Here is a 12215-nt window from a genome sequence, read left to right on the forward strand (position 1 = left end):
TGGTCCTGCACTGTAGTGATGAATTATCTAGTCGAACCGACATAATTATGGTCCTGAAATACACTGCAAGTCCCAATCCACTTTTGTAAAAACAGTTGATGTTTTCTATTACACAGGAACCTTTCTATGTAATTATGGACAATGGTCAGGAAACCATGAAAATCATACAAGTTGGACAGCTGGACATCACTAAGATAATAATATAATGACCATAGCGTCACACATGAAATAATTATACATTTCTAATTCCCATTCACAATTCATCTAGGTAATGCTTGAAATTTTCCTTTCCTACTTCATCCTCATCAGGTATGGTCTCTCTGAGTTACTGAGGGAGGAGGGCAACTCAGGCATATGCAAGAGAAGAAACTCATACCCACTGTAAATCATGGTGGTGGAAATATTTACTTGAGGTTGCTTTGCTGCTTCGGGCTCTTGGCAGCTGCCCACATTGAGGCAGCTAAGAATTTTGCATTGTATCAAGGTGAGCTTGATGAGAATGTGAGGCCATCTGTCAATCTCTCTCGCTGTCTGTCTCTCCTGGCTGTCTCTCTCTCTCTCGCTCCTGGCTGTCGCTCTCGCTCTCTCTCTCTCTCTTGCCTGTATATTCTGCAAAAAACATAAATTGCTGCACAGCACTGGAGTGTTGGGCTTCCGCTTTAAGAAAAGGTGGCAACCCTAATCAGCTCACCTCCTAGGTGAAAGGGGACCAGGGCTGGATCTAGCAAAAAGCTGAGGGTGCCAGGAAGGAAGGGGGGGTGTTTTGACCTGTGTAGGCTGTAAAATCCATGCAATGGCCCTGGGCATTTCCGCTGGACATCCGCCTTGCTCTGCCATCACTTATCACAGTTCAATTCAAATTTTTTCAGTATAGGTGTAAGTGGGGGCCTCACATTTGATTTTTGCCTAAGGCCTCACAAAGTCTAGAGCCGTCACAGTCCAGCTACTTTATCCTCATCAGGTATGGTCTCTCTGAGTTACTGAATGAGGAGGGCAACTCAGGCATATGCAGGAGAAGAACCTAATACCCACTGTAAATCATGGTGGTGGAACTATAACTTGAGGTTGCTTTGCTGCTTCAGGCTCTTGGCAGCTGCCCACATTGAGGCAGCTAAGAATTTTGCATTGTATCAAAGTAAGCTTGATGAGAATGTGAGGCCATCTGTCCAAAGTTACATTTAAACTGGAAATGAGTCTTTCCACAGTCTAATGATCCGAAGAACACTAGCACTTGGTACTGGGAATGGCTTAAAAAGAGAAAATAGAGGGCAATGGACTGACCTAGTCAAGGACTTGATTTCAATTCTATTCAAATGTTGTCGGGGATTTAAAACAGGTAGTTTGTGCAAGTAATCTTGTGAATGAATGAATTTTACATGCAGGAACGTCCACAAAGTTTGCCAAGGTGATATCAGAGACTGGTGGGCAGTTATCCAATATGCCTAGAATATGTATTTTCTGCTAAAGGGGGCAATACTAGCTTCTGAGGCCAAGGATGCCCTTAACTTTTCCACAGCATATCATTACATCTATTGGTATTTGGTATATACATGTTGAATAAATAATTAAAAGGGTAAAATGCGTTCCTTGTGCTTACATTCAAGTACATCACCTTTAAGAAATATTAGAATAAGGATCTAATGTTTGCCTGTTCACATACTGTATGTGGTAAATGTACTTACTTTTTCATATGACTGTAGGAACTTAGACTATGTGCACTTTAAATACATTTAATTATTTAAAAAATAATTATTTAACTAGAGTATATCGTGGTTTGTTTTTTTACATTACGGTGGTTCTTTTTATTTAATTTACGGAGGTTCCTTTTCAAAGTACATGAAAGCCCAGTTACTAAAATCACATATACTGTACATTCTAACATGACTGATATCATTGAATATCATTTCAACAGTAGTCCTTTTAAAAAGTGAAGATTATAGTAAAATCCTACCTTGTGATCCTGCCATGAAGATCCTTCTTCAGACACTTCTTTGCCCCCGCGCTCCTGTGTTGTCACCCTGTCACATGTGCTTCTGGTATAGTCTATAAGCATGTTCCATCATTGTGGACCATCACTTGTTGTCTGCTATTAGTTTTTTTTTATTTGAAATAAAATATTGATACAAAATATTTAATTTTTCAGACTCCTGTCACTGGAATGAACGAAGTTGGTAAGCTTTCTAAAGTTCTAATTTTTGCTATCTTTTTGTTCTCTATTGTTTCCATTATCCTGCTTCTTTTTCCAGTTTCCTTCATGGCTTCTTTTTACAGTTCAGTAGTCCTCTTTTACAATATTCTCAGGACAATACGGGGCTTATTTATAACTCTTTCACCCATCCATATGCTGAGCCAATGCTGTTTGCATGGCATTCCTGCCACTATATGCAGCTTCATCTAGTGGTAAGAATTCCATGTGTACCAATTCCGCTTGCACATAGCTGGGCGGAATGTTCTAAATAGACCCCTAAGTGTTTGTACTGCTACATTGGCTTTACATTTGCTTTTCTGCTCTTTCCCTTTTCTGAATAACCCTGTTAGAGTTCATATATTGATAGATTTGAAGCAGACCTGTGCTGTTCCAATGTAAGCTTTCAATGCATTGAACATTCCAAGGGGTTTCGGTAGGCCTGTGACTTGTACTTTACATAGTTAGGCAGAAAATAGACCCAAATCATTGGAATGAATCCAAAAGTGTATCGCTATGACCCTAGGCCCATAGTAGATCTGGAGGAGGGCAAAAATCTTTTATAAAAAATATTTCATTCTGCAAGAAAAAAAATGTTAGCTGGTTTCCAAGGTAATCAGATAATTCCTGGACTATCGTTGGACAATATTTATGTTTTTAGAATTGCATCTAGTATCTAGTCAGCTAGAACAACCCCTGAGGGAGACTTCCACATTTTTACTGCTCTTATGGTAAAGGAGCCTTACCAAACCCATCAGCTTAAACACTTGAAAATGTAAAAAAATGAAATGCTTACTTGCAATTTTTCACTTCCAATGTGTCTTTAAACTTCCTAGAAAAACTGACTACTCCAGAAGAAGTCAATTACCTAACAGAACCCCCGTCCTCCTTGCCTGTCTTAGCCCTCTCTTTACCTGGGGGTGTCTAACTACTCTGCGTCTCTGTGGGTCTGTGCTGACCCAGCATAAGTTAGATGCACATATAATCTGCTATGTTTATTATTGAATGAATGGTCTGGTGATAGTGTCTCTTTTAGAGTCATCTCCTTCCAGGGCTCAAAGACCTCCAGGGAGATTCAAAACCAGACTAGAGCCCAGGGAGTCACCCAACCAGATTTTCCACAGGTCAGGGGTATAACTTATACACTCGCCTTTACTAATCTGCATAATTAATCATTTGCAAGATGTAAATTAAGACTAGGTGTGCCTAATGTGTGTTTTGTATGTGTCCATGTAGCCATAAAAGAGTAAAGGTTCAAAAGTACCTATAGCAGGATTATCCACGCATGCATGATAGGCTTCTTTACCACATCAAAAGGGCATTAAATCTGTCCCCCAAGAGTATGAGCAATGATAATGAATGAAGTTGTCAATCACAAGACACTTAGGGGTCTATTTATTAAAAAATAATTCTATTAGCTATTCATCCAGCAAAACTGCATTTGTTCTGTTTGAATTTATGTAACTGCAGCAGTCAAGAACCAGGTCTCTTGCCCTGCCAAATAGAGCACTGCAGTGTTAATCTCAAAACTGGATGAACAGAAATACAAATCCATTGGTAGGATTATATGCATTTCATCTGTGATTGTATCTGTTTGTCTGGTGTTCAGCTTTAAGATGGGATAATATTTTTAAGTGTACTAACTGTAACCATTTTTCTTTATATTTAGATACCAACATATTTAAACATTACAATGACATTCTGTTAAAGGTTGGACGCAGTGCCTCAAACTGTAGTACTTGCATTTGGCCTAAAAATGCCAATGGTACAGTCCCTGTTCCCTACACCCTATCCGCCGACTACAGTGAGTTCCCTCTTCATCCTCTTGTATTTAAGTATTCATTGCTATTTGTTATTTGCAGAAAACCAATCTCCGTTCTCTATTTTCAGCTCTTGCTGCCATAAATACATTTATGACTGCCATGCAAGAGTATGAGACATTGACTTGTCTGAGATTTGTGCCTCGTACAGGAGAAAGGGATTATCTCGACATCATTTCATCTGGGTAGGTTGTCTTGTCTATTGTCCATTATATCTCTCTGCATAAAGTGATACAGTAGGGGTGATATGTGTGTGTATGTGAGTAGGGGTGTACAGGGACAATGAGAGCATGCTGGGACTTTTAGTTCCCAGGGTGATATTTGGGGGGCATACAGGGACAATGAGGGCATGCTGGGACACGTTTGTCTTTGACACTTAAACAAAACTGAAGATGAATTGTTTTGAACTGCGTGTTTACTAGTTCTAGATGTCTATCATATCTTGGAAGAATTGGCGGAGGCCAGCAGCTTTACCTGATTCCTAAATGCGTCATCAGTGGGATTGTACAACACGAATTAAACCATGCCCTGGGCTTCTCCCATGAACAAGCGAGGATGGACCGCGACAACTATGTTGACATCAAGTACCAGTTTATCTATGAAGGTAATGGGAGCATTTACACAAGGAGAATTTAGCACTGTTTCCACAAGAAGGATATTACCATTGCTTTTGTCTTGTTACAGCATCCTGGGCCAACTTTGATAAACAGAACAATAAAAACATGGTCCTTGGGTATGACTATGGTTCAGTGATGCATTATGATGCGTAAGTCATGAATTTTGTGCTAGCTGGAAGATTGTTGTTAAATGCTAAAATGTTTTATTGATCATACGTTGATCTAATCTCCATTTGCCTGTTGACAGCTATGCATTCTCCAACACATCAAATCAACCCTCAATTGTCCCCAAGCCTGATCACACTGTGCCCATTGGGCAGAGAGATGGACTGAGTGTCTTGGATGTGGCTAAAATTAACCAAGTTTATCAATGCAGTAAGTTTTTGTAGATTGCGATTTTATTTATTTGACGCATTAGGAATGATACATTTTGAAGGCAGATGGAGCCCATACCAACCAAGATTTCTACTGCTGATTGTGACCAGGTTGGAAAATAAGAACCAGAATCAGATTAGTTGCCATGTTCATTTTCTTTGAATTTGAAAATGAAATGAATGAACTTATTTCATGTACAGAAAGCACTTTCAGGCCTTTTACAAGAGATTTTAGAGAAATAGAGCTCTATCACGAGCCAACAAAATACTCAACATGGAGCTAACCAGATTGCTCTCAAAATACATAAATCAAGATATTAGTTTGGATGACATTTGGCGTTTACTTTTAGGGCCAAAGTAACAAGAATTATTCAGCCAGAATTTGGAAAGCTGAGGGTTCCAGGGCCAGCCGAAATGTGAAATGAGGCACAACTTATCATGTATGGGTTCTGGGATGCAGGTGGCTGTATTGGTTTAGGAGAGGTGGATTCTGTGAGCTGTGACAAGGATGGAAGAGGATATCTGGGATGCTGATTACCGCCCAATTGATCTGTCAGTTTAAAATCAGCTAAATACATACCAGGTGCATTATAAGAAAATGTGTGCAAAATCTTACAGGTTGTTGTATCTAGATAGTAGAAAAGCCTGTCCCCTGCCAGCATGCTGTAGACAATGACCTTTGTTCCCTGTGTGGAATCAGTGTTCTTTCTGCAGAGGTCCAACACACCTTCTGCTGAGTGAGATCAATAGCTCTGCAAGCAGCTAAGCTCACTTCTCAGCCAATTGGAGAGCTTTAGCTGGCACTTAGCAGGGACAGGTCAGACCTCTGCAGGGAGACCAATGCTTCCACACATTGAGCAAGGGGCCATCTCTACTGCATGCTGACAGGGGACAACCTTTCTACCCAGATTTTCTAAAGAAAATGAACTTTAAGGGGTTGATTTACTAACCTTATAAACACGCCACTAACAAGTATACACCTCTGTAGTGTGTTCCCTCCCAGCATGATATTGGTGGAATCTAGACACCTTTGAAGTGTGTACTCACCCAGCAGGTGTGTTGTGCAAAGCCCTGCATGAATTGCAAGGTGATGTTGTGTAAATTAGCTCTACATTGTGTTGCTTGCGTTGATGAATGCAGGAATGTAAATGCATGAGCTAACCATTTTTGTCTAAACTGTGAAGCAGCATTATATATGCATCATGTGCATGATTTTTCCATATATGGCATTAGTGGAAATATGCTTTTAGAGACTTTTTGGTTGATAAATACGTTTTGCTGTGTAAAAATCACACGCACCTAGTGCATGCGTGTGTTTAGGTTAGTAAATCACCCCCTAAGACTTTAGAAAACCTTTTATTTCATGCACCTAAACTGTATTTAGTTTATTTAAACTGTTCCGTTGGCTTTAAGTTCAAAACGCCAGACTTTTGCAACGTTATTAGGCATAAAAAGTTCCTAATGGATCTCATAAAAGGCAGCGGCAATTATTCATTATTATTCATCTTTTTTCTCCATTAACTAACTCCAATTTATGTTTTTTTCCCCCTCACTTCTTAGATGTCTCTGCTACTTTGCTTAATAAAGAGAAAGGAGTTTTCACTTCTGCCAACTATCCCTCTGCTTATCCTAATAATGTTAACTGGGTTTGGTTGATCAGGACTCCTTCTGGGCAGGTAAGGAACTGCAAACATGAAAAATGTGACCACAAATGTGGAAACAGTCTATCTGTGAAACTTAAATACTAGGGATGTCCCGATATCGATACTAGTATCGGGGCCGGTACCAGGCATTTTCATGAGTACTTGTACGCGTGGAAATGCAAAAATTCTTAAGGCCGATGCCGGCCCTTTTTCGTCGGGTCCTCGGCAGCCTGCTGGGGACCTAGCACTAGCTGTCCCTGGCAGTGCCTGTTCGGGTCTATACCTCCTGCTCCTCCTTCCCAGCACAGGCAGAACCCTACACACAGCACAGTACAGCCCCAGACACCAGCACCCATCCGATCAACTCACAGCCCTGCAGAGATCCACATGCTGCCCAGGTGAGATAGCAGCCTTCTGCTCTGTTGTATGTATTGTGCGGCTGTGGGGGGATAATGTATTGGGCTGCTGTGGGGGGGTGGGGGGGATCATGTATTGGGCTGCTTTGCGGACATGTATTGTGATCTGCAGACATCAGTATTTAGCCCTGGTGAGAAATTGCCCCAAAATCATCAGTTTGTGTTGTTTTAGAAAAAGGTCACATGTCCCTTTAAGAAAAAGTATTGGTAAATGGTATCATGAGGGCAAGTACTTGTACTTGGTCTTAAAAAAGTGGTATTGGGACATCCCAATTAAATACCATACGAGCCTTGCTTTATAGACAGACACAAGATTGATGATAAATCAAATTACTCCAATTATGATTGTAAAATTGTCTCTTTTCTATTTCTCTAAATACATCTAAGATTATACATAAGGTCATTGTACCCTTTCCTCTTTTTTTCATCTGTTACAGTTGTGGCTTTTTCTTGTCTATTTTTGAAGCACCTAGACCTCACACGTCTACATTCTTCAGTTGTAATTTGGAACCACTATTGCCACACTGGACTTTTTGCTACTTGTTCCCTTTTATGGAATGGTGCCCACTCTATAGTCTTATGCTACCATTATCACTCCATTGCTAGGAGCCTTTTCTGGCAACTCTGATATGCTAAATCACTTTTGCCCCACATCTGGCTCTGGTAGTGAAGGGATTGTAGGACTGGGGGGTTAGAGGGAACACAATGGGACATGGATTCATTTTTACTTTTCATTGTCCTTTGACACAGGGTCCAATCAAAGACTTCTTTGACTAAAGACTTCGGTGAAAGGTTTCTGCCCCAAAATGTGTCTAGTTTATATGTATTTGTCTCTTGGAACAATTGCATATCATGTGAAGCGACAAGTAATAAGTCAGTAGGGAGGAGAAGAGTTCTGTCAACGGAAAAATAAAAAAGGTTGTCGATGGAAAACATACACATGTTTGAAGGGACATCTTAGCCAGAAAATCTCTACAGCTGTGAGATCTTTTAACAGAAATGAGCATCCTCCATAATCATGTGGCTATTTCTGAAGGGTTATTTAAGTACTAATACAGTCCTGTATTGCACTATATTAAATCTAAGCCAGCTTGCAGTTGGAAATATGTGAAGCTAATGGCTTACTGTAGATAACATTTTCTTTGTGTTACCTTTTAGGCTTCACTTACTTTCAGTGGTTTTAATCTCCAGTCCAGTCTTAAGTGCAAATCTGACTACATGAGAATCTATGACGGTCCCACTAAAAACTCTGTTGTGTTGTGGGATAAATTCTGCGGCAATCAAATCATTCCTCAACTCATCGCTTCCACCAACCGTATGCTGGTTGAGTTCGTCAGTGACGGAGCTGTTGCCGGGCTCGGATTCAAAGATACATATAACACAGGTATGCTGATTTATTTTAAAGGCACAGACAGTGCTCAGAGAAAGATGATGAAGAATCACAGATGTAGAGCCAAAGAGAGAAAGATTGACACAACAGTTTGATGTCCTCTTACCTTTATTTGAAACCTTTGAAGAACTGCACAAAATGTCTTTAGAAGACCTAGGATCTAGAGTGAAGCTGTCCACGTGTTACAATTTGATTAAACAATCTTATTTAGACATATGAAAACGATGTAATGTGAGGTCCTGCCTAAACAGTCCTTTAATTTTGTAACCAATTGGGCAAGCCCTTGCACTATAAAGTTGTTGGTAGATTGTACAATGTTTATGCTAGTCAGTCTTAGGAGTGTTAATACTTGCCTCTATGGCTCCTATTAGATCATATACGATATAAAATCATCTCCCTTGCTGTGTTCCCTGTGCCTGACATGTTTCTAGTCCCTGCTGTCATATGTAGCATTACCACATGCCTGTTTGCCCACGAGTGACTTGTGAAATACTTTAGGTTATGGCAGAACATATTACTCTCTCCTCTTCCTATGCAGAATTTGGTGCCTAAGCGGCCAGTCTCTAGGCCTTAGCTTTGTCATGTGCGGTGGAGAGTGGGGTCCTGTCTTGAAACCAACTCAGAAAGGGATTATGAGTCATGATAGAGTCACTGGCACCCCTGCATTTCTGTCAGGTAATGCACCACTTTGTGCAGACAATTGTTGCAATTACAAATGTTTCGGCATTCTCATGTTTATTTCTTTTGTTTACATTGGTATGACACAAAAAGTGGAGAGAAAAAAAGAAAAATCTAAAACATTCCACGCAGCACTCCAAAAATGGACTGGACAAAATTATTGGCACCCTCAATTAATATTTGGTAGCACAGCCCTTGGAAAAAATAACTGAAATCAATGGCTTCCTGTAACCATCAATGAGTTTCTTACACCTCTCTACAAAAATTTTGGAGCACTTTTCTTTCACCAACAGCTCCAGGTCTCTCAGATTGGAAGGATTCCTTTTACCTACTGCTGTTTTGAGATCTCTCCACAGGTGCCCTATGGGGTTCAGATCTGGATTCATTGCTGGCCAGTCCAGTACTCTCCAGCGCTTTGTCTGAAACCATTTCTGAGTGCTTTTTGATGTGTGCTTTGGGTCATTGTCCTGCTGATCCCCTTGCCCTCTGACAGAGACCCAACTTAAAAAAAATAAATAAATATGAGAATGCCTAAACATTTGTAAGTGCAACAATTTTCTGCGTGAAGTGGTTTATCTGACAGAAATGCAGAGGTGCCAATATTGTTGACCATGACTGTATATAACATTAAATGATGCTATAAACTATTGTATATTTGGTTACTGTGCTGACTTTTTTTATTTTCTCAGTTCAGTGTGGAGGAACATTCTTTACCTTTGAAAGAAAATTTACATCTCCGAACTACCCAAATTTTTACAGTCCGAACTTGGATTGTACCTACACCATCACAGCTCCTGCTGGATATAGGGTAAAACAAGATAACTTAAAGTGCTCATTGCCTAATCTTCACTAATTCTCTAAAAGATATGCAGAAAGCCTTAACACTGGCCAGACACACTACATTCTGATTGTACAACGCCCTTTAAATCCAACAACAATTATGTAGAGGGCCTACCTGCTAGAAACTGAATGTATTGTTTTAGCCGTCACACCACATGGCTGTTGGTAAATCTAAAATAGATTGCTCTAAGACTACCTACCACTAACACTTTTTGGATCAATTCATGGTGTTGACATGAACTGTTGGTCAGAATTGCCTTAAAACCCATTGAGTAACTTTTGTAAGCTGTTTATGAGGCTTTTCTTGAATTTGCGACACTGGGCTAATTTCTGACATCAATGTCCCTATCAGTGATTGAAAGTAACTGTCCACAGGGGGAGAGGAAGGGAGAATGCAGATCTGTTGCTTGAGTCTTTTTTAGACAATTGAGTGGGGAAAAATGTTTGGAGCTCAAATTGTTCAGTTCCTTGTCTGCCAGTTGTAGAGTGTGGATCATTAAGATATAAAAAGGACTTTACTTTTTGGTCATCCTAAGGCTTCATTTACATGGGGCTATCATGTGAGGCTGGGGATTTTTGTGTGTTACGTACCACGGTAGGAGCCTGAGATGAAGAGGGAAGCCTCTCCAGCTGCTCTTGTCCAGACACCCCTGGCAGTGAGAAAGCGGGTACAGATATGGAAGAGGGGCACGAGAAGGTGTTACTGCTAATGACACCAGAATGAATGATACAGGCGACGGGATGCAGAGAAATGCGGTCACCTGGGGACGATGATGCTGACAACAGCTGGAACTGCACTGGTGCAGCAAGCAGGATCAGAGCTAGTACCAGGCAGGGGCAGTAACAGGCAGACAACATGGTACAGAATCAGCAGGCAGAAGTGAGGTCAGGGACAGGCCGGGTCATCAACTTGCAGGCAAAGCGGTACCAAATCAGCAGACAGAAGAGAGGCCAGACAATAAGCTATAATTCCCTGAGGCAGACAACATATAGCAGAGTCAAGGTTCAGGCAGGGACAATAATGGAATAGCAGAAACAGAATCAGATTCACGGAACACAGGGATCTAGATAAAGATCTCTCAGCACTAGATGTATGCAGGGTACAGCCTTAAATAGCACGTTTGGCACCATGGTTTGAAATGGCTGTCTGCATGTAATCGTACATGGATGGCTCATGTGCAGTTCAGGATAGATGATTGTCCTCGGACGCAATTTGTCTACACGTTAAAATGATAGCACTTTAGTGGTGATAGCTTCGATATAAGGAGACATTGTTACCTTTTATAGCCCATTGAAGCTGATGAAGCACAAATAAGCTTCTTCCCCGGCCTCTCTGGCTGGAAAATGACAGCTCAGAAACCAGAAATAACATCGTCATCATCGCTTCCAGGTTCATTCTGCAGGGAGGAAAGCAGTGAATGGATGTGCGCAGGTCTATCTCCCCTGTCTCCAGCAACACTCACACTGCCGGTCCTGAGTCCTTAGGGAACACGGTAGGGGTTTTGAGCGGGGGTGAGGGTGGGGGGATGCATGCTTCAGAGTCCCTGGAAGTGATGGAGCTGACAGTTGACTTTACCCATGTAATGAGTCTGCTTACAGGGACCCGCTACTACTGATGTACAGTATGCCAGAGGTTAATGCGATAAAAAAGGACGTGTCTGCTTATTGCATGAAATTGCACCATTGTCATTTGAACTATAATTTTATTTATTTCTTTTAGATTGCTCTGAGCGTAACTGACTTCCAAGTAGAGTATAGCTGGCGCTGTAGGTACGACTACCTACAAGTCAATGTAGATGGTACCGTTACTACATACTGCAGCAATATAATTGATTCTAAAATAACCTCCACTGGCACTTCTATGGTTCTCAAATTCCATAGTGACCGTTTGGGGCAGGCGAGGGGATTCCAGGCCTATTACACCTTCTGTAAGTAGCAGAATAATAGAAGTTCCTTTTTGTTTTAAAGCAAAGTTACCTCAAATATTCATGCCTAAGGCTGCATTCACTCTCTGTATTCTGGGATTCCTGACTCAAGAACCTATGGAGTCTCTGTGGAAGGAATCCCATGTGTGCCCATTTAGATGCAGCCTCTGCACTAGTTCAAGTTAATGGCAGGGTGACAGTGGGCGCATCTGTCTGCATGCCGTTCAAAATAGATGATTGTCCCTGGATGCAGGATGGATGTGCCCAGACCGCATGTAATTGTACCAAGTACGACAACATGAAGGCTACTTTGGACAGATGTGCCCA

At 41.1% G+C, this 12215-nt stretch overlaps 1 protein-coding gene across 1 annotated transcript; it reads left to right on the plus strand.

The window, feature by feature from the left end:
- Positions 1–354: 354 nt before the first annotated feature.
- On the plus strand, positions 355–11899 carry LOC108796619 (embryonic protein UVS.2-like). The gene is made up of 10 exons (XM_018568120.1): positions 355–484; positions 3855–3989; positions 4076–4190; positions 4428–4609; positions 4690–4771; positions 4870–4997; positions 6557–6672; positions 8214–8439; positions 9813–9931; positions 11684–11899. The coding sequence occupies exons 1-10, from the start codon at positions 355–357 to the stop codon at positions 11897–11899; spliced, it is 1449 nt and encodes a 482-aa protein (XP_018423622.1).
- Positions 11900–12215: the final 316 nt, after the last annotated feature.

This window comes from Nanorana parkeri, unplaced genomic scaffold (genome assembly GCF_000935625.1).
Source record: "Nanorana parkeri isolate BGI_ZX_2015 unplaced genomic scaffold, ASM93562v1 scaffold1141, whole genome shotgun sequence".
In the NCBI taxonomy this organism is placed as follows: domain Eukaryota; kingdom Metazoa; phylum Chordata; class Amphibia; order Anura; family Dicroglossidae; genus Nanorana; species Nanorana parkeri.

What these genes read in the sequence shown, in the direction of transcription:
- LOC108796619 (XM_018568120.1), top strand. Translation starts at nt 355, where the DNA reads ATGCAAGAGAAGAAACTCATACCCACTGTAAATCATGGTGGTGGAAAT. An exon ending in CACCCTATCCGCCGACTACA is followed by an intron (nt 3,990 to 4,075) that starts GTGAGTTCCCTC and finishes CTCTATTTTCAG; the next exon opens with CTCTTGCTGCCATAAATACA. An exon ending in GTACCAGTTTATCTATGAAG is followed by an intron (nt 4,610 to 4,689) that starts GTAATGGGAGCA and finishes GTCTTGTTACAG; the next exon opens with CATCCTGGGCCAACTTTGAT.